Genomic DNA, 23529 nt, shown 5'->3' with positions numbered 1-23529 from the left:
GAGTAAGGACAATCACTCATGCACATCTTCCTCAGGTTTAGAAGTAATGCACTGGGCTTACTAATTTAAAACGTGTATATATGAGCGAAGGCAATGATCAGAGAGTGAACTGGAATAATGAAGAGGCAATACCTACACCCTACTCCTCATAGGAGATCCTCTTAACTGCACAAAACAACATCTACTGCTCCTGAGGGAGAACAGTTGCCAGGTTTTCCTCGCCATCTGAGATAGTTGGGAGGGGAAGGGAAGAAGGGAAGATGGCTTCTGGGTCTAAGGCTCTGACTCACCAAAGGGCTAGCCTTAGGCTGTCATAGAGCAGAGCAAACCACACGCCACTCAGTAGTTAGACTCTCCTGGGGAATGATGGCTAAAACCCAGGCTTTAACTTACCACAAAGGGTCTTGCGGAAGCTGTGGGCCTATTAGCAAATAGGACCTTCCTGGGCAACATCACTCACCCAAGCCCCCTTGACCCAATCTGCCCACACACTCCAAGAGCCTTTCCTTGTTCTGGGCCTGGAAGAAGTATCTTAGGGCTCTTTATACTTGGCCCCTCAGTGGCCTAGGTTTTGGGGTGAAAGACAGAGTAAAAGATAGATAGGGAGAGTGCATGAATGAGATACAGACAGCAATTATCCAACAGAGATCACACAGGTTGCATTATTAGTTCAGAGTGAAACCTGAGCAGAATGGAAAAACGTTTTCCAGTGGGAATTGGGAGAAATCTGCATTAGAATATTTGGTTAAATTTGAAAGGGCCTCTGAGAATCCTGTAGGTGACTTTCATACAGATAAGGAAATAAACATTTCCTGAATGTCTACTATGTGCTGGGCAAATGACCTTGTTTAATGTTTACAACAATCTTGAAAAGTACATTTTAGAGAAACGGAAACTGGATTAGAGGGGTTAAGTTAACTTCCCAAATTCACAAAGCTAGATAGCAGCAGAGCTAAGACTCAAACCCAGGACTGTTTTATACCAACCTTCATGTACTTTCCACTTTACCACAGTGCCTCCAATACAGTTATATTCTGGTAAGTCTTATTTTTCAAATATACCAGCCCTCTAAGAGTATAGTATAGATGAAAGAGACTCTTAGTATATTCAAGGGTCAGATCCGAAAGACTAAAAATTTCTTATTAATCTTGCTCTCTAGTCTTTGAAATGAAAATTTAAGAACATTATAAAACATTACCTGTCTTCATTTACGGGGAGAGCGAGTCAATCCAGGAAAATGGGTGACATCTGAGCTACACTGAGATATCTCAGAGGGAATGAGTAATCAGGCATCTATAAGGCACAGGAACAATGTGGCCCATGTCTATACTCTAGGGATGTCCTAGAACCCCAATGCATGAGGCAAGGGAGCTCCAGAGACTCAAGAGAATGCCTCTGGCTATGGTAGTCAGGAATCTGGTATTCCTAAATACTGCCTAAACAACTAAGACCCCACCCCATTCATTCATCCCATATCTGTCTCTTCTGGATTCAACAAGGCTACCAAGACCCACGGCCCTCACTCACCTTAGCCTTTGAGAAGACAAGAAAGCACACGAAAGGCATATGAAGAGGAAGGACAGAGAAGAAGGGTATCTCAGTAAATACATCTGTTAACATGCTCCCAAGTTCCCAAACCAAAAAGAAAACTGTAAGAGGAGGCTTCTAGTCCTCAGACTCACCTGAGGTGTGTAAGGCCCTGGGGTCATTGGGTCCAAGCTTTCTAATTCTGCTTCCTCCAAAGCTGCTTCTTTAGCTGTGCAAATATCCTTCTCAAGTTGAGTCAAATGCTCATCATACTGAGAAATAAAGAAAATTAGTGAATTCATTCAACATTTGTTTTAGACACTGGGGATACAAAAGTTGTAAAAGGAGCAAATGAAAATCCTTGTCTTCGAGGAGCTTCTATTCTAGTGGCAGGACACATATGGTAATTAAAGTAAATAATTACATAGTTTATTAAAAACATTTAGTGCTAGGTAAGAAAATAAAGCAGGGAAGGAAATAAGGGATGTGGGTTGAGGTTTGGGATGTGATATTACGTTTTAAAACAGGATAGGCAGAGAAGGCCTCCTCATCACTCTAGGGAACAAAGGGATTCCAGAAAGCTAGATCCTAAGGGGACCTCCTCTTTACCACTTACCTCAGTCAATGTCTGGTAACAGACGTTCACAATCTCCTGAGCAGTCTTGGTATACTGACTTTCAGGCCCTAAAAACGAAGAGAACGCCATTACCTTTGCAGACTTCAGTTCCAGAAATTTACATTGTCACCAGTGGTAGTGTCCCATTATCCTAGATCCAAAGAATCATGCTTCAGCTTTAACTTGGACTCTTGCTCTACTTTTGGAGGTGGAAAATTTCAAACACATACAAAAACAGAGACACTAATAAAATGAACTCCCATGTACCCATCCATTACTCAGTGTCAATGATTATCAATACATGGTCAATCCTGTTTCATTTACACCAACTTTGACACTTCCCAAATTATTCTGAAGCAAATTCCAGCATTTCATTTCATCCATAAATTGTTCAGTATGTGTCTTTAAGGACTCTTTAAAAAAATAACTATGTATGATACTATAATGGTAGATACATGTCACTATACATCTGTCAAAACCCACAGAATGTACAATACCCAGAGTGAACCCTAATGTAAACTATGGACTTTGGGTGATAATGATGTGTCAATGTAGGTTCATTGATTGTAACAAATTTACCAACTTAGTGGGGGACGTTGATAACAGGGGAGGCTGAGCATGTGTAGGTGCACAGGGTATATGGGAACTCTCTGTACCTTCTGCTCAATTTTGCTCTAAACTGCTCTAAAAAATAAAGTCTATTTAAAAAAGAAAAACCAACTGTATTACACCTAAAATAGTTAACAATAATTCTTTAATATTATTAAACAGCCAGTCAACATTCAAATTTCCCCAACTGTTTTACAAATGTTCTTTTACATTTGATTTTTTGGAATCATAATCCAAATAAGGTCCACACACTGCATTTGACTGATGTGTCTCTTTAAGATACTTTAATCTATTAGGTGATTCTTAACCAAACTACACAGCTCCCCATACAGTTTTTGTCACAAGTTGCAAACTGGTGGCTTGCAGGTCAATCCAGTTTTATTTGGCTCACAAAAAAATCAGTTCAGGTGGTGATCGTTTCATAATGTGCAGAAATGTCAAATCATTGTATTGTACACCTGGAACTAACATACTGCTGTAGGTCAATTATACTTCAATTAAAAAAAATCACTTCAGTTTGTGAAAATGCATTGAGCTGTGCACTCATAATATATACTTTTCTGTACGTAAACTATACCTCAATAAAAAGTTAAAAAAAATCTTAGTTGGCAACATTTAACAATCAAGAGATTTCATATAAAAACCCAAATGTCTGGCTTCTCTTAAAAAAGTGAAAGATGTGGCAACACAGGGTTAGCATTCTCATAATGCACTGATGGGCTGGATCTGAGTAGCAGCTGTCCCTTTTAGATAAGGCATGTGTTTCCCAGGTTACGTTGGTCCCTACCAGGTCTGCTTAACTCATTTACGCCTGGACCCTGAAAACATCTGACTTTTTATTCCCTGCCTTAAGTGCTTTATAATAGTCTTTAACATACTGTTCATTCACCTACTCATTCATAAAACATTTTTGAGTACCTTCTAGGCGCCAGGCACTAGACACAGAAAGGAGTAAGATATAGACCATATCCTCAAGAAGTTATGGTCTAGCACAGTGAGATAGACTATAAACAAATGGGGCAATACAATGCAGTGAAAAAATCTATACAGGGCTCAGTAGAGGCATAGAGGAGGAAGTGGCCAATTCTGGGATGTAAGAAGGAAAGAAGAATTAGGAAAGGCTTCACAGAGGAGGTGATGCTTGAATTAAATCTACTATTTATCAGGATGTAAAGGATAAAAAATATACCACATGTGAAGTTTTCGTGCTGTAACTACTCTGATTATTGCAAGCTATTATACAAATAAATAAGTCTCCTTCAGTTAAAATCTCTCACAAGCATAGGTCATCTGTTCTTTTTTTTTTAATTAATTAATTTATTTATTTATGGCTGCGTTGGGTCTTTGCTGCTGCGCGCGGGCTTTCTCTAGTTGCGGCGAGCGGGGGGCTGCTCTCTTCGTTGCGGTGCGCAGGCTTCTCATTGCAGTGGCTTCTCTTGTTGCGGAGCACGGGCTCTAGGCACGCGGGCTTCAGTAATTGTGGCACTCGGGCTCAGTAGTTGTGGCTTGTGGGCTCTAGAGCGCAGGCTCAGTAGTTGTGGTGCACAGGCTTAGTTGCTCCGCAGCACGTGGGATCTTCCCGGACCAGGGCATGAACCCGTGTCCCCGGCATTGGCAGGCGGATTCTTAACCACTGAGCCACCAGGGAAGTCCCAGGTCATCTAGTCTTTATAAAAGATAAGTAAAGTTGTGTCCTCACACAAGCTGACTGTGCCAAACACAAACCAGAAAGAAAACGCAGTCAACCAAAAGATATTCAGGACATGTAGAAAGACAGCCAGAGCTGGCTCACAGTCAAGAATAGTTTGAGTGATAAGAAGACCGAAGCTGAAGTTTCTGAGTTCTAATCTTCTAGGGCCACCAGTAGGTTGGTCCTCAAAGTACTGACGGAGACAGACTGCAAAAGTTATCAGACAAGCTTTCATGTTGATAGAAATGCATGATGTTAGAGAAAACAGGCTGCATACAGGTTAGAGCCCTCCTTCACCAAGCCAGAACAACATCAGCTTATTGCAGTATCCTGGCTCTTATACCTACCTACCTGACTCATCGCTCAAATTCCAGCCTATAGATTAAGAATTCAGCTCTTCAGTTTTGAAACCTAAACATAAAACAACCCTTTCAATATCTCAATGCTCTCATAATACAAGAAAAAATTAGTTTTATACATTTGCAAAGTTTTCTCTTACTTTAAACCATTTAAAAGATGTGACCTCTTCGTCGCCCATTTTCTTTGCAACACACAACTCTAAATAAATACCCACGGGCTTCCCTGGTGGCGCAGTGGTTAAGAATCCGCCTGCCAATTCAGGGGACACAGATTCGAGCCCTGGTCTGGGAAGATCCCACATGCCGCGGAGCAACTAAGCCCATGCGCCACAACTACTGAGCCTGAGCTCTAGAGCCTGCAAGCCACAACTACTGAAGCCCATGCGCCTACAGCCCGTGCTCCGTAACAAGAGAAGCCACCGCAATGAGAAGCCCATGCACCCCAACGAAGAATAGCCCCTGCTCGCTGCAACTAGAGAGAGCCCGTGTGCAGAAACGAAGACCCAATGCAGTCAAAGATAAATAAATAAATAAATAAATAAATAAAATTTATATTAAAAAAAAAAACCTAAAAAAATAAAATTAATACCCACTAATAAAGCCCCCAGAATATAAAAAAATACACTTACTTATATAGCTGAGATACTTCTCTGTGTGTTTTGATTACTAGCTGTGTCTGTTCTCAGTTTTTCACAGTCCATGCTCTCAAGAGCTACAAGGGTTTCAGCTATTTAACTCTATTACTCTACTATATGCAAATTGGCACTGAAGTATAATATTTCAGATGAAAGATGGTGGTGGAGTTGGCAAACCACTGTTAACACCACCAAAAAAGGATAAAAATACACAGATATTTTCTTAACCCTACCTATACCAGAAATTCTTTATTTATTTGTTTGTTCATTTATTTATTTATTTATGGCTGCATTGGGTCTTCGTTGCTGCACACGGGCAGTGAGCGGGGGCTACTCTTTGCTGTGGTGCGTGGGCTTCTCATTGTGGTGGCTTCTCGCTGCGGAGCACGGGCTCTAGGCGCGCAGGCTTCAGTAGTTGTGGCACGCGGGCTCAGTAGTTGTGGCTCGCGAGCTCTAGAGCACAGGCTCAGTAGTTGTGGCGCACGGGCTTAGCTGCTCCACGGCATGTAGGGTCTTCCTGGACCGGGGCTTGAACCCATGTCCCCTGCATTTGCAGGCGGATTCTCAACCACTGTGCCACCAGGAAAGTCCCTATACCAGAAATTCTTGAATGGAGTGGTAATGAGAGAGATCCATGAACCTCCTGAAACTGTAAACAGAATTCTGTATATAATACATATTTTTCTGAGTAGAAGATCCATAGTTTTCCATCAGATTCTCAAAGGGGTCCATAACCATCTGCATAATGCTAAAAATATTGCTCTATATTCTGCAGCAATCAGGTGCTTACTAAAAGTAGGATGATCAGGGCTTCCCTGGTGGCGCAATGGTTGAGAATCCACCTGCAAGTGCAGGGGACATGGGTTCAAGCCCTGGTCCAGGAAGACCCCACATGCCGTGGAGCAGCTAAGCCCGTGCGCCACAACTACTGAGCCTGTGCTCTAGAGCTCGCGAGCCACAACTACTGAGCCCACGTGCCACAACTACTGAAGCCTGCGCGCCTAGAGCCCGTGCTCCGCAATGAGAAGCCACCGCAATGAGAAGCCCGTGCACCGCCATGAAGAGTAGCCCCCGCTCGCCGCAACTAGAGAAAGCCTGTGCACAGCAACGAAGACTCAACGCAGCCAAAAATAAATAAATAAACAAACAAATAAAAGTAGGATGATCAGCTTTAAGTTTCACAGCTTAGGAAGAAAAGAGTCATCCAGTGAAAAGACATACACAGACAACAGGGCCTCTGTGGGAATAATAAAGATACTGTGGCTACTGTGGGGGGAAAAAGAGGAGGCAGAAACTGAATTCCAATTTCCCGGTCCCTAAAGGATTACTATACAGAAAATCAGAATTTATGAAGAGTAATTTCCAGGATGACATGAAAATGAATGTGAAAGATAAAACCGTCTATGAATTATCACTGTGCCCTACAGGAGAACAAGTGACCCATTTGCAAAAATGTATGTTTTTCTGAATATATTTTGTTTTTCTTCTCTCTCCTTATTTAGTAAATCATGGCAAAGCAACTGTAAATATCAAAGAAATATATTTATATTTATACTTTGCCTCATTCATAAGGGTTGGCAGTAGCCTACAGAATCACATGTAATTCAAATCAAATGTCCTTAAATAGTGATAATTCCAATGACAGCTTTGGAAAGTTGATATTCCACCAAAATCAAAGAAAATTCCTTTTGTCATTTCTAAGTTAATTTCCCTCTTTAGTAATGTCAGGAGAAGAGAAGAAAGTTACAAGCTTTGTGGTTCCAGTTAGAGAGGGAAAACAAGTATTATTGCTATCTAAAAGGTTTCAGAGAAAAATACCAGTTGAGTTGGTGAGCAGTCCTGCACAACCAAGAGAAGGGGGTTTGTGATCACTTCTAAGCTCCTATTTCCTTTGAGAACATTTCCACAAATACTAAAAATAACCTTCCTCCTAAGAAGATAAGCACTGTGCCAAAACAAGCATAAATTATTATCCTGACAGTGAACGGTGTGGGGGATATGCATGTGTTGCAATGTGAATCATTAAAATTAAAAAATAAAATCTCAGTAGCAGTAGAAAGCTTTAAAAAAAATCAGTGCCAGATTTAAAAAGAAAAAAAGGAAAAATCTGCACAGCTAATTCCTAAAGAAACTAGAATTACTAAATTCAATTATGCATAGTCTACAGATCCCAAAAAAGATGAGCTTGGGCTCTCCCAATTCTTAGATATTTATCTCAAACTAGTTCCAGAAAAGGTAAAAAGAGAAGTAAATCTAACCTTTCAGACTGTAGCTAGGCTCTTTACATTAGGTATGACGTAGATCAAATGCAAATTAAGATGTTTAGTTTCCAAGATAAAAGGTTTGAGCTCTCAAACCACTGTAACAGAACTTTACTCAGAATCAGGACTAGAAACTCAAGAAGCTAGAAAATCCAGAGGGGAACTGGGGTAATAAATCTCACTGGGCATGGGTAGGATTTACATTCAGGACCTACCTCGTTAAAAGTCCCAAAGAACGTTAAAATACTTTTTTCCCCCAAATGGACCATTCCATTTAGCAACTTAAAAAATACATACATAGCCTTAGCTAAACACACTCATCTCATATTTCTACAACAATTAGAAAAATAACAACATAGACAATTCAAAACACCTTTTCTTGAAGAATAAAATTTATAACAGCCTAACTCTTCATTTTTAAGTACTTACTGTAAGCCAGGTATAGTGCTAGGCTCTGATGATACAAAGATACAAAAATAAAAAACAGAACAAAACAAACAAAAAACAAGAGATAAGTCCTTGTGCTTGATGCCCTTTCAAGGCTTCATGGAAGATAAATATACACAAACTCATAATTTCAATAACATACCAAGCACTAAGGGATCGTAGAGAAAGTAGCAACTGTGTCAGAGAATGAGGCAGTGTTAAAGAACACTTCTTTGAAACTGTTTTCATCAGGTCAACAGTGATATGCTTACTGCCAAATCCACTCAACATTTTTCAGACTCAACCCTAGAAGTGCTATGTTACATATGCAACTGACGTTCACTTTTCCTTGAAATTCTCTAAGCCCAAGCTCCTACAGCACCACTCTCCACTTTTTCTTGGTAGCACCTCTTTCTTTGGCCGTTAGTTCATTCAACAGATATTTACTGAGTGTTTACTATGTGCCAAGCATTATCCTACACACTGGGGATATGAGACAGACATGGTTCCTGCCTCCATGGAGCTTACAGCAATCACTTATTAGATTTAGGCCATTTTTCTTTCTGTGCCCATTTTTCTTTCTATACTCTTCACCTACCTCTACATGATGCCAACTGTAATAGCTTATATAGAATAAACACGGGGAAGTTAATATTGATTTATATCCTGCACGGTAATAAGGTTTTTTTTTTTTTAATTTTTATTTATTTATTTATTTATGGCTGTGTTGGGTCTTCATTTCTGTGTGAGGGCTTTCTTCTAGTTGTGGCGAGTGGGGGCCACTCTTCATCGTGGTGCGCGGGCCTCTCACTATCGCGGCCTCTCTTGCTGCGGAGCACAGGCCCCAGACGCGCAGGCTCAGTAGTTGTGGCTCACGGGCCCAGTTGCTCCGCAGCATGCGGAATCTTCCCAGACCAGGGCTCGAACCTGTGTCCCCTGCATTGGCAGGCAGATTCTCAACCAATGCGCCACCAGGGAAGCCCGGTAATAAGGTTTTGTTTTGTTTCTCCTGGCACCACAAAAAATACACTGCCTTGACAATACATTACAGAAACTCCTAGGCTGACAGAAAGCCTATTTTTCTATATCTCCTTTTTCTTTTCTTTTTTTTTAAAGTGCTTTTTTTGTTATCACAGTTTATTCTTTTTTTTTTTAAATTAATTTATTTATTTATTTTATGGCTGTGTTGGGTCTTCGTTTCTGTGCGAGGGCTTTCTCTAGTTGTGGCAAGCGGGGGCCACTCTTCATCACGGTGCGCAGGCCTCTCACTATCGTGGCCTCTCTTGTTGCGGAGCACAGGCTCCAGACGCGCAGGCTCAGTAATTGTGGCTCATGGGCCCAGTTGCTCCATGGCATGTGGGATCTTCCCAGACCAGGGCTCGAACCCGTGTGCCCTGCATTGGCAGGCAGATTCTCAACCACTGCGCCACCAGGGAAGCCCTCTCCTTTTTCTTTTAATAAATAATAATTTTTATTTTCCCAAATGCTGTTTTTGGAAATGTGGGCTTTGTTGTAGCCTTAACACTTTCTGGTGCATATTTGTTTTCTAGCATATTATAGTATCTCGCTCACCATAAGTACAGGACTTTCAGTGAGATGATGCCTTGTAACAGATTGCTATATCACTATTCACTAGCTCAATACAGTACATAAGAGAAGAGGGCTAGTAACTTCTGGACATCTTATGTCTATTCCCTATCAAACTTAAGCAGATAATGAATTCTTGAACAACAAACAAGTATTCTCACAGAAATGAAATGTCAAAAGACAATTATCACTGGGCAATCTCCCTCTACTTCAGCCATAGTATTTATTTATATATACATACACACACACACATTTTATTGAGGTATAGTTGATTTATATATTAGTTTCAGGTGTATAACATAGTAATTCAAAATTTTTATCGATTATACTCCATTTAATTATAAAGTATTGGCTGTATTCCCTGTGCCATACAATATATCATTGTACCCTTTTTATACATAGTAGCAGCCACAGTATTTTTTTAAAATTGAAGTACAATTGATTTACAATGTTGCGACAGTTTCAGGTGTACAGCAAAGTGATTCCATTATACATCTATATATATCTATTCTTTACAGATTCTTTTTCATTATAGATTATTACAAGATATTGAATATAGTTCCCTGTACTATACAGTAGGTCCTTGTTGATTATCTATTTTACATACAGTAGTGTGCATCTGTTAATCCCAAACTCCTAATTTATCCCTCCCCCCACCTTCCCCCTTTGGTAATTGTAAATTTGTTTTCTATGTCTGTGAGTCTATTTCTGTTTTGTAAATAAGTTCTTTTGTATCATTTTTTTAGATTCCACATATAAGTGATATCATACGATATTTGTCTTTCTCTGTCTGACTTACTACATTTAGTATGATAATCTCCAGGTCCATCCCATGTTGCTACAAATGGCATTACTTCATTCTTTTTTATGGCTGAGTAATATTCAATTGTGTGTATGTATGTGTGTGTATATATATTACATCTTCTTTACCCATTCATCTGTTGATGGACATTGCTTCCATGTCTTGGCTATTGTAAATAGTGCTGCTATAAACATTGGGGTGCATGTATCTTTTTTTTTTTCTCGCTGTGCCGTGCAGCATATGGGATCTTAGTTCCCCGACAAGGGATTGAACTCATGCTCCCTGCAGTGGAAGCGTGGAGTCTTAACCACTGGACCACCAGAGAAGTCCCCTTGCATGTATCTTTTTGAATTAGAGTTTTCATCTTTTCCAGATAAATGCCCAGGAGTGGAATTGCTGGATCATATGGTAACTCTATTTTTAGTTTTTTTTTAAGGAACCTCCATACTGTTCTCCATAGCAAGCAGCCACAGTATTTTTAAAAGCAAAGTAGAAATCCAATTTAGATTTTTATTCCAGAAACATTCAAAATGATATTCAGTTCACTCTTTTGCCTTTTTGAGTCACATATGAACAGATTTTACTTAAACAAGATCACATACTTAGATGAATGAAAAATTGTCCATAATATAATGTCAACTGAAAAACGAAAATTGTAGAACAGAATATATGCTTTCATTTGTCAAAAAAAGAAAAAGTATATGGTATGTACAGAAAAAGGCCCAGAATGCTTCACACCAAAACTAACACTACTCTGGAGAATGGGATGGGTAAAGGAGAAGGACAGGGAGATTTTTCCTTTTCACTATATACAATTCTATATGGTTTGCTTTTTTTTAATGCACATGTAACTTTTTTATGATGGAAAATTTTAGTTTAAGTTATATACCTGAATTTTACAGAAATAATTTGGCAAAGATTTTAAAACACTGATAATCTCCAGTGTTGGACAGGCTGTAGGGAAACAGGCATTCTCCTTCACTATTATTTTTATTATAAACAGGTATGGCCCTTTTGGAACACAATTTTAGAACATCTATCGAGATTTCCTACAAAAATATTCCTACAAATGTGCAAGGATATCAATTATGATATATATATATATATATTTATGCTATGGAATGTATTAAAAAGAATGATAGAGATCTCTATGTACTAACAATAAGACAGGATCAGTAAAGATGTCAGTTCTCCCCTAATTGATCTATAGGTTTAACTCAATTCCTATCAAAATCCCAGCAAGACTTTTTTGTAGATATAGACAAGATTCTTCTAACATTTACGTGGAAAGGCGAAAGAATAAGAAAACAATTTAGAAAAAGAATAAAGTGAAAGGAATCACTCTACCTGATGATAAGACTTACTACATAGCTACAGTAATCACGGCAATGTGCAGAGGGACAGATACATAGGTCAGCGGAACAAAGTAAACCCAGAAACAGACCCACACATTTAACTGATTTTTTTACAAAGGTGCTCACAGCAACTCACTGGAGTAAGAACAGTCTTCTCAATAAACAATAATGGAACAATTGGACATCCACAGGCAAAAAGAAAATGAACCTCAACCTAAATCTCATGCCATATATAAAAATAAATTCAAAATGGGTCATGGGGCTTCCCTGGTGGCGCAGTGGTTAAGAATCTGCCTGCCAATGCAGGGGACACGGGTTCAAGCCCTGGTCCGGGAAGTTCCCACATGCCGTGGAGCAACTAAGCCCATGCGCCACAACTACTGAGCCCACGCGCCACAACTACTGAAGCCCGCGTGCCTAGAGCCTGTGCTCTGCAACAAGAGAAGCCACCGCAATGAGAAGCCTGCGCACCGCAACAAAGAGTAGCCCCCGCTCGCCACAACTAGAGAAAGCCCGCATGTAGCAATGAAGACCCAACGCAGCCAAAAATAAATAAATTAATTAATTTTTTAAAAAATGGATCATGGATTTAAATGTACAACAATAAGAGAAAACCTTTGTGACCTTGGGTTAAGCAAAGACTTCTTAGAGACATACCAGAAGCACAGTCCAAAAAGAAAAAATTGATAAATTGGATTTCATCAAAATTAAACATTTATGCTCTTCCAAAGTTACTGTCAAAAGACTGAAAAGAAACGACACAGGCTAGAAAAAAATCTTTGTAAATCATATATCTAGGGACTTCCCTGGTGGTGCAGTGGTTAAGAATCCGCCTGCCAATGCAGGGGACATGGGTTCGAGCCCTGGTCTGGGAAGACCCCACATGCCGCGAAGCAACTAAGCCCGTGTGCCACAACTACTGAGCCTGTGCTCTAGAGCTCGTGAGCCACAACTACTGAGCCTGCGTGCCACAACTACTGAAGCCCGCGTGCTGCAACTGCTGAAGCCTGTGAGCCTAGAGCCTGTGCTCTACCAACAAGAGAAGCCACTGCAATGAGAAGCCCGCGCACCATAACGAAAGAGTAGCCCCCGCTCGCCGCAACTAGAGAAAGCCCACGAGAAGCAATGCAGACCCAACGCAGCCAAAAAAAAAAAAAAATCATATATCTAATCATATATCTAATAAAGGGCGTACCTATAAAGAACCTTCAAAACTCATTAATCATAAGAAAACAACGCAATTAAAACCAGGGCAAAGAAATGAACAGACACTTCACCAAAGAAAATATATGGATGGCAAATAATCACATGAAAAGATGTTTAACATCAACAGCCATGAGGGGAATGCAAAGTAAAAACACAATGAGATAGATGAATGAATACAATTTTTTAAAATAGTGGTAATACTAAATACTGCAGAGAAACGATGATTCATACATTGTTGGTGGGAATGCAAAGTGGTATGGGCACTCTGGAAGAGTACAGCAGTTTCTCACAAAACCACACATACATCTACCATCATATTCTTAAGCATTTATCCCAGAGAAATGAAAATTTATATTCACACAAAATCCTGTACACTAATGTTCACAGCAGCTTTATTCATCATAGCAAAATACTGGAAAACTGAATGTCTTTCAATGATTAAATGGTTGAACAAACTCTAGTGAGATGGAACACTACTCAACAATTTAAAAAATTAACTACTGACACACACAATAATCTGGATGGATCTCAAGAGAATTATATTTAGTGAAAAAAATCAATCTCAAAAATATTATATTATTCTTTATATAACATGCTCAAGTTTCAAAACTATAGAGATGGAGAAGAGCAAAGAGGTTGCCAGGGAACAAGGAGAACGGTGGGTGCACGTGGAGGGACATGGAGGCAAAGGGGTAGCGTCAGGGAGTTCTTTTGTGATGACAGACCAGTTCTAAACCTTGATGGTGGTGGTGGTGGTGTGATGGCATAAAACTGCATAAAACTATACACACGCACAAATGAATATACATTTTTTTAAAGGTGCAAATTGAATAAGGTCTGTAATCTAGTTAATGGTAATGCATCAATATCAATTTCCTGATTTTGATATTGAACCACAGCTATGTAAGAGGTCACCATTGGAGGAAGGTGGGTGAAGGGTATATAGGACTCTACACTATTTTTATAATTTCTTGAGTCTAAAATTATTTCAAAATGGAAGCTTAAAAAAGAGGATCAGGATATATTCATGAGCAAAGAGAGCAACTTACAGAATAATTATCTATAAAAATGACAATTTTTGTAAAAAAAAACCCCAAAAGTTAAAAACTATTTATGTGTAATTACTTAACATGTTTTGTATAAGCACAGAAAAAAGTATAGACAGATATACGCCAAACTGTTACCTCTAGGGAATAAAACTATGGGAGATAGGAGCGGGAGGGCAGGAACAAGTGTTTGTTTGTTTTTTTTTCCCAGGAGAAGGATGGATTTACCACTTGCAGCAAGTAAGGAGAACACTGGGGATCTTTCCCAAAGCAGTGTCTCCGGAAGAAGCTTTAATATTTAATTCTATCTATTTCTGTATTGTTTGACCTTTTTGTAAGTATGAATTATTAAAGAGGTCTATCTGACAGGAATGTGAATGATAGGTTAGAAAGAGATAAGTCTAAAGGCTGGGACACTGGCCAGGTGACTACTTATTGTAATAATTTAGGCAAAATATAATGAGGGTTTTAGTGATATGCTGGAAGTTGGGGATTTATTCAAGGGAAAGAATCAAAAATAACTCTGTGGTTTCCAGATGTAGCTACTCAGTGACGCTAGTAGCTCATTCAACCCAGATTGGAAACAGTAAAGGAGTGAGTCAAGTAAAGGACAGAGGGAGAAAACTGGAATAGAGAAAGGTTGGAAGAACACTCAGTTTGAAGCAAGTTTCAAGTTCCACTGGGACATCCAACAGGAAATGTTCAGCAGGTGGTTGGGATATATATAGATCTTTCCCCAGAATAGAGTTGAGAGTCATCAGGGAAGAGGTAGTAATTAAAGTTGTAGGAACAGGCAGAAGAACATTCAGTAAAGGAGATTGAAAAGGAATGGTCAAAGAGGTAGGAGGAAAGTAAGAGCTGAAAGTTGTTATGAAGCCAATCATACTACAGTTTCAAGGAAGAAATGGTCAGTAATGTCAAATACTGGGGTGAGGTCAAGATAAGGACTTGAAAAGTGCCCACTATACCAGGCAATTATGTAATACTGTTCACTTGGTATGCCGGGCAGGGTAGAACCAGATTAAAGCTAAGTGAGGCATGAATGGCAGGTAAAGAATAGGAGAGAGGCATTACATATTCGTTTAAAAGAAAAAAGAAAAGAAAAGAAAAAAAAAGAAATCCTCATCCATGCTACAACATGGATGGTTGAACCTTGGAAACATTATGCAAAGTGAAATACAAGCCAGACACAAAAGGACAAATATTCTATGTACTGTATGATTCCATTCATATGCGGTACCTAGAAGAGGCAAATTCACAGACAGAAAGTAGAATAGAGGTTACCAAGAACTGGGGGAATGGGAGAATGTGGTGACTGTTTAATGAGTACTGAGTTTCTGTCTGGGATGATGAAAAGGTTCTGGAAATTGATAGTGGTGATGGTTGCACAACACTGTGAGTGTACTTAATGCCACTGAATTGTAAACTTAAAAATGGTTAAAAAAGGTAAATTGTTATGTTGTGTAGATTTTACCATTTTTATGATCAAAAGAGATTTTATTCTCTTCAGTGATGTGAGAGACTTAACCTGTATGTAGGAATACTTATATCTTGGCCCCAATCTAAGGAGAGTCATTGACAAAAAAAAAACAAAGAACCTTAATATTTATTAATGGCCAAACTTACAGAGTAGTCTCAAGGACAGACTTAGAAACTAGTATACAGAAATACTTTAAGCATTATATTAACCTATGAACAATACTATTCTTCAAACTGATTGAAACCTTTAGATTTAATAATCACTTTGGGGGCGGGGAGCACATGTACAACAGTAGCAAAACTTTTAAATTAACTAGGAATAGGGACTTCCCTGGTGGTGCAGTGGTTAAGAATCCTCCTGCCAATGCAGGGGAAACAGGTTCGATCCCTGGTCCGGGAAGATCCCACATGCCGTGGAGCAACTAAGCTCGTGCGCCACGACTACTGAGCCCACGCACCGCAACTACTGAAGCCCACGTGCCTAGAGCCCATGCTCTGCAACAAGAGAAGCCACTGCAATGAGAAGTCCGCGCACCGCAACGAAGAGTAGCCCCTGCTCGCTGAAACTAGAGAAAGCCCACGTGCAGCAACGAAGACCCAATGCAGCCAAAATTAAAATAAATTTATAAATTAATTAATTAATTAATTAACTAGGGAAAAACTCAACAAGAAAAAAGTAGATGCTCAATAGCAACAAAAACTATAAAACATATAGAAATAAACAAAAGATGCCTAGAAATTATACAAAAAACCTAGAAGTTTTTGTTGCGGGAGGTAAAAGAAAATGTGAACAAATGAAGAAACATGAGCTCCTAGATGAAGAAACGTATTATTATAAAGATATACACTCTCTTCAAATTAATCCACAAATTAAAATGTCAATATTATCTACCTACCTACCTACCTATTTATGGACAAGATAGAATCTAACAAAAATGATCCTAGAGTGTATTTAGGATACTTGGGTGAAGATAGTCTAGCAGAGGAATTTAAAATTATAAAGTCTGAATGATGATCACAGTGATACTATCTGGTGGTAACAGTGCAGATTGGATAAACAAACACATAAAACAAAATAGAAAGCTCCAAAATAGGTTCAAGAATATATATAAGAATTCAGTATATGATAAAGGTGGTATTTTGTACTAATGTAGAAAAGGATAGTCTATTCCATAAATACAACTTGGACACTGGCTGATCCTTTGGAAGAGAAAATAAGTTAGATATTTACCTTATACCTTAGATTCTATTTATAAAAATCAATAAACATTCAAACGTTTAAAATGTTATATGTATTAGAAAAAAATACAGTTGGATATCTTGGGGGTAGGGAAGGTCTCTTAAACAATTATACCAAAGATAGAAATCATAAAGGCAAAGACTGATAAATGTAACTACATAAAAATGAAGTTTCTGTATGTCAGAAAATACCATAAACCTAAAAGACCTCTGGGCATGATAGAGTAACTGCTATTGGACTAGTCTTCCCACTGTAACCGGTAAACTGGAAAAAACATATGAAACAACTGTTTCCAACCAGGAAGTATAGGACTGTGATTCTTGGGAGAAAGGAAGTAAAGGAAGTGAGCCCTACAATTGTCCTTGGCTTTCTGCCAAACCCAAGAAAAGCACAGCAGTCTCGCTAAGCCATAGAGCCAGATAGTGGAGTCTGAGGAGGCTAAAACAGCTGTAAATTGCAGGACAGATCTGGAGAGAAGAGAACTCCACAGAAAAATAACCTAAGATCTTCAGAAAGGCTCTCTTGAGTCTTCAGCTGAATACTGAGCTGCACACGTACATGACAAAACTCCGGAAAGAGTCCTATAAGCAGAACAACTATTAGAGCTCACACAGGGTTGGGAATTACTCAAACAAAAGTGTAGGAAAAAACTACCCTAGAGATTTTTTGGGTAAATTTATTTTTTATCTAATCTAGATTGTAGGGTCCTATTGAGCATTCTAAAACATCAGGCACTCAGATTTTATGATATATCATCTACTTATTGTAGGTAAGATGGCTTCTTCTTGGAGTTGACTTTTTGGTTTGAAGAACACTGGAGGAGGAACTTGCTAGGAAATTCTTTGGGAAAAGGGATTTCGTCATGAATAGCTCGGCATAATCTATTGGTACAGACTATGCAGTTTACCTTAAATTTAAATCAAACGTTAAGTATTAAGGCCTCTGCCAACTACTTAAGACTTTGTGGCTTTGTTAAGACCAGTAAAAAATGTGGGCTGTGTTTTTCAGATAGGATTTCTTTATCTGTATGACTCTCTCACTGACATGGAATGTTGTGTGCCTTTTAAGACTACTGCAAATAGTTCCAATCCCAAGTTTTGGGTTTCCTTGATTATTAACATTCCTTCAAATGTAATTTGAACATGAACAGAGGCTCTGAGATTGATTCAGTACCTATGTGGTATCTGGAAGGCCTAAAGGCCTAAACTCCGATATCAGTGTGCAGTCCATCACCACCACCTCAAGTACAAGACTGTGTCCTCCAATGTGTACTGCATACTTCCAGGTGCAGTTTCATCTGGAGTATTACTTATCTTCCACTTGTTGCCCGATGATAACCTTAGTGTTAAGCATTCTAGCTATGTACAATATAGCTCATGTGTCATATACATGATAATACGGGATATGTCAATGAAGGTATATAAAATGCTATGGAAATACGCCACTATGCAGTGTGATATTATGTGTGAAGGATCTGAATGGAAAGAGTCAAAATAATGTTAACTAGAGATACCATTCTACTAATTTTGGTTAGTAAAATTTTTTGAAATAAGAATTTTAAAGCAGGGAATAGATTCCACATGGACTTTGTTACTGTTAATTAGAAACAGGCAGGTTCGTATCTGGCCAAACCAACACAGTTTTAAACAAAAGTATTATTTTGTGTATAGTACCTGATGGTAGGAAACATCTCATATGTGCCTTCAACTCCATGATGGGTGTCCTTTTAGTATAAAAAATGTGACATTTCTTATCTCATGACACCACTTACCCTTACAGCCCTATTCAGAGGTTTCTTACACTCTCACCCACTGGTTAAGGATGCGGGGAAGACAGCCTTCCAGGCTGTCCACTGCTGCTACCAAATTATTATTTACTTCCCCCCTTGGGGAAAAGAAAAAAATCCCTCCTACTTTGAGGCTTGTTCTCTACTATGCCAGAGGTTGAAAACCAGCTGCCTTGGAGCCAGATTTGGCCTGCAGAATAGATGTTTTTATTTGGCTTGCACAGTTAAAAAAATTTTTTTTAACTATTTGCAAATACGAAAAAATTGGGAAATGTCATACACACACAAATCCAGATTTTCAGCTTCTCCTGAAAAATTAAGATACCTAGTGACACTGGATACTCATCTCCTTAGGAAAACAATCAGATGTAGTAAAGTACAAGCCTCTTTAGATGGAATATGTACTCTTCCAGTTTACCACAATCCACACCTGGCCCACCTCACTCATTTACATTACTTGCCTGGCCCCTATAGGCCACTTGAGTCTGAGATCTTTGCTCTTCACCTTTACTCACCATCATTAACCTACTCACATTCACCAAGGACTTGCACACCTGGCACAATCTTCTTGGCTCCAAATCCCTCCCCATCATGGTGAGTTACTCTAACGTTCACACGTACCACCCATCCAAAATCCTTGCAAATCTTCATGCCAATGGTTCGCATCTCCACTCCAGCCAAACATATCCACGACTATATCCAGAATGTTGTCTTTACTAAAAACTGCTTCACCTCTGAAAGTTTCAATGCCAACATACTACACTTCCTTATCACAGCCTTGTATCTGTCCAGTTTTTTCATTCTCTCTCTCTGATCTCAAGGAAACTTGCATCCCCATTAACACCTGTCTCTATCAAGCCTCTCCTGGCTTTAGTTCAAAAACTAAGGCAATGTGTAGCAGTATACTGAAGAAAGCTATAGGATCACTGTCATTTATCTTTCTTCATCAGCAGTTTTACTTGAAGATGGAGGTGAGAGTGGGGGTGGGGGAGGGGGAGGATATAAAATAATTTGGTAAGAAATTTGAAACATGTTAAAGTACAAAGAGATTTCGCCTAATACAAAATCAGTATAAATTTAAAAGATAAAACATGAATTGCCAAAGAAATTTCAAGCTTTTGTAGAGCTGCTTTGGGATAGTCCCCCTAAACTAGAGGCTACGTAGTCATAATCCTCTGCTATAAAGGGACCTTTGGTGACAAGGTTTGAGAAGCTCAACCATCAACTTTTTTTTTCTTGCTAACACTGTCAATTCCCGATCTTTGTGATACATCCAGAAACAAAATCCCAATCCTGAATCAATTCTACCATCTGCCTTGTTTCCTCACGTGGTTTGATGAGCACTGACAAGTTACCCAACTGTGCCAATAGATGCTGTTATAAAAATGAATGATCTCCAACTTCAGCTGGACCCTCAAAGGCTGCTCAATATTTCTGAAATGTCTCTAAGTCAGCTCCTTTTCAAATTTCCTAAAACAGATAATTCAAACCCTTATCTACATTTCTCTTCAAATTCTCTCTCCCACCACCTCACCCACTCTTAGCAAAAGACCCCGTTTCCTACTCTGCAGAGAAAATGAGAGGCTACTGGGCAGAAACTTTCTCAATGTTTATATTCCCATTCTCACAGGGATCCTATCTTATATTCTTAATTTTCTTCTCTTTCACCTATACAAACGTTCCCCTCTGTCCAAATGCCTTCGTCCCCTCCAAAACATTGATTACAGTCTTCCATCTTCCCTTCACGGGCAAATTTCAGTCTCCACTTAATTCTCACTCATTTATATCTTCTGTAGTCTGGCTTTTGATTCTACCACTGCACTGAAATAGCTCTTCTAATGACCGTTCTCTTTGGTCTTCTCCGTAGCACTTGACCTGTTGGCCATTTTCCTCTTCTCTTGGTTTCCAGGACATTACTCTCTTCTGGTTTTCCTTCTTTCACTCTGGTCACTCCTCAGTATTCTCCACCTGATCCCTTAAATGTTGATTTGGTATTTGTCGAGTATATTCTCATCCTACATTCTCTCTTAACAGTGGTTCTTAACTTTTTTGGGTCACATACAACTTTGGTAATATGATAAAGCTATGGTCTGAAAAACATACAACCATATTTCACCTACAGCATCAGGGGGTTCAAGGAATGTACCCTACTCCCTATTTGAGCTCATCCATTTATATTTTTATATGCTGATGATTTGAAAAAAATATCCATATGTACAAGTAGTACAGACTTCTCTTCTGAGCTTTGGACCTCTATATAGCTAACTACCTACTGAAAGTCTTCACTTGGATGTCCTATCTCAATACAAGATAGCCCAAATTGAACTCTACCACTTTTCTCCAAAACCACTCCTCCTGTATTTCCTATTACAGTCAGCCCTCTGTATCCACAGGTTCTGCAACCATGGAAATCAACCAACTGTAGATTGAAAATATTTGCAAAAAAAATTCCAGAAAGTTCCAAAGAGCAAAACTTGATTTTTCTGCAAACTGGCAACTATTTACATTGTATTTATAACTACTTACACAGCATTTACATTGTATTGGGTATTGTAGGTAATCTAGAGATGATTTAAAGTATATGGGAGGATGTGTGTAGGTTATATGCAAATACTATGCCATTTTATATAAGTGACTTGAGCAACTGTAGATTTTGGTATGCATGGGAGTCACGGAACCAATCCCCTGCAGATATCGAGGGACAACTGTATTAGTCAATGGCACCACCAGTTTGCCCAAGTCAGAATTCTGAATGTCATCTGACTTATCCATCCTTCCAAAAAACGGAAATTTCTTTATTTTTAATTACAAAAGTATTTCATGCTCAATTAAAAAAATTCAAACACCTAAGTACAAAAAAGTATAAAGTGAAGATTATCCTCCACCTCTCCCTTTAGTAATTCTACTCTGTGACAACAATTGAACAAAATAGTGACTGAGCCCTTTAGATGGGGGATGTGCTCTCCAGTTCATCCATTCCTACTGAGCCTGTTTTACTCATTTATGTTACCTGTCTGGCCTCCATAGGATCTGAATTTGCAACTCCTTCTGTAAATACTGTTGAGTGATCTAGTTTTCAACAGTACATATCTTGGATATATTTTGATATCAGCATATGTAAGGTACAGCTTTATTTGTTAGCTAATCTACCATTCTGATGGCTAAACAGTATTCTGTCATATAGATGTACCGTAATTTAACCAATTTCCTATTGTTGGATATTTAGAATGCTCCTATATTTTTGCAATTACAAACAATGTTGCAATTACAAACATATGTACATTTGTACGTATGCCTTTGCAAACCTGTGTGGAGTATTCCTTTGAGAGATGAACTTGCTTAGTCAAAGGGAATACACATTTATAGTCCTCTAAAAAGTTTGTACTGATTTATGTTCTCACCAAGAGCATAAGAGTACTTGGCATCATTTTGAATTCTCCCTGCCCTTTACCCATACCCTCAACTTCCAACCATTTATGAAGGTATCAATCCTACTTCCTCAATATCTCTACCATCTGTCCCCATCTTTCCATTCTTATTGCTACTTAACTTAGTTCAAGCTCTCAGTACTTTTAACTTGGACTGCTGTCAGTAGTTTCTTTACTGGTCTCCATATTTCATTTCCCTTCCTATCTATTCTTCAGATAGCTTCCAGAATGATCTTACTAAAATACCTGTTATGGTGGTCTGTCCTTTTAAAGGCATACTAGGCCTTTCATTACTTGGCCCCATCTAACTTTAAAAACTAATCTCTTAACACCAAAACTAGCTCCCACTTTGCACCCTAGCCAAACTCAACTATTTGCACTGCCCTATCCAAGGCACTCTCATCTTTTTAGCATTTGCACTCTCTACCTGGAACTTCTTCCCCACCCTTCTCCACTTGACTATTTGCTTGGCACAGCAGGTGCTCACTAAAGAATTAGCTACAATAATCATCATCCTTCAAAATTTAGCTCAAAAATCACCTCCTCATGAAAGAGTTTCCTGCCTTCCATACCAGTAGAAAACTTGAAAAGATGAAAATGAAGGCAACCGCAACCTTACATCTCAGAAATAATCACTTATCACCAGCACGTCTTTTTTCTATGTATCTTTTCTTAAAAGCATAACTGAGATGACATAAAGTTATGTGTTCTGCTTTTCTCACTTAACATTCTAAGCACTTTTGTCATTAGTTTGTTTTTTTTTAACACCTTTATTGGAGTATAATTGCTTTACAATGATGTGTTAGCTTCTGCTTTACAACAAAAAAATATGGAACGCTTCACGAATTTGCGTGTCATCCTTGCGCACAGGCCATGCTAATCTTCACTGTATCGTTCCAATTTTAGTATATGTGCTGCCAAAGTGAGCACTGTCATTAGTTTTTAAAATAAGCTTTCAATCTTTACATAGCAATCCATCATACAGGTGGCACAATAACTAGTCATTCCCTTTACATTAACCGTTCAGGTTATTTCTAATTAATATAAATGACATTATCATGAACACCTTTGTCTATATCTCTGATTAGGATAGATTATCCTACCACGTGCTAAGCACTTACATGCATTATTTTATTTAATCCTCACGATAGCCCTCTGAGGAGGGTATTATTATTTTCCCCATTTTACAGAAAAGAAAGCAGAGTCTAAGTTACTTGTCCAAAGTCACAGTGCTATGAAGTGGTGGGGCCAATATTCAAATTCAAGTCTACCTGACTATAAAGTCTGTTCACTTAACTATTTTTAAGTCTCAATGCTGTCAAAGAGCTTTCTAAAAATGTCTAACAATGTTACACTGCCAACAGCATATGTGAGAGTACCTGTCTCACTAGCATTTTGAATACTTCCATTAAAAAAGAAATTGAAAAAAAAAAAAGAGAAATTGAGCTCATCTAATAGGCAAAAAAATGGTCTGTTT

The 23529-nt window shown here is 38.7% G+C and overlaps 1 protein-coding gene across 17 annotated transcripts in view; it reads right to left on the bottom strand.

Annotated features, from left to right (window-relative positions):
• TAF1 (TATA-box binding protein associated factor 1) overlaps positions 1-23529 on the bottom strand; it is a 112943-nt gene that overhangs the window by 34198 nt on the left and 55216 nt on the right. For 15 of the 17 annotated variants that reach the window (XR_014258676.1, XR_014258677.1, XM_082445940.1 and 12 more), the window contains 2 exons: positions 2144-2211; positions 1683-1799 (listed from right to left, as the gene is read on the bottom strand). Coding sequence is in view for 15 of the 17 variants with exons in the window: in XM_082445940.1 (XP_082302066.1) it covers positions 1683-1799; positions 2144-2211 (185 nt within the window). In the remaining 2 variants the exon portion in view is untranslated. Of the gene's footprint in view, positions 1-1682; positions 1800-2143; positions 2212-2238; positions 4461-9274; positions 22967-23529 lie in introns of those variants that run through there. The other 2 variants (XM_082445935.1, XM_082445936.1) reach the window with 2 other exon arrangements.

This window comes from Balaenoptera physalus, assembly GCF_965194825.1.
Source record: "Balaenoptera physalus genome assembly, chromosome: X".
Classification (NCBI taxonomy): domain Eukaryota; kingdom Metazoa; phylum Chordata; class Mammalia; order Artiodactyla; family Balaenopteridae; genus Balaenoptera; species Balaenoptera physalus.
The sequence above is the reverse complement of the archived record's forward strand: the minus strand, read 5'-3'. Positions and strand labels throughout refer to the sequence as shown.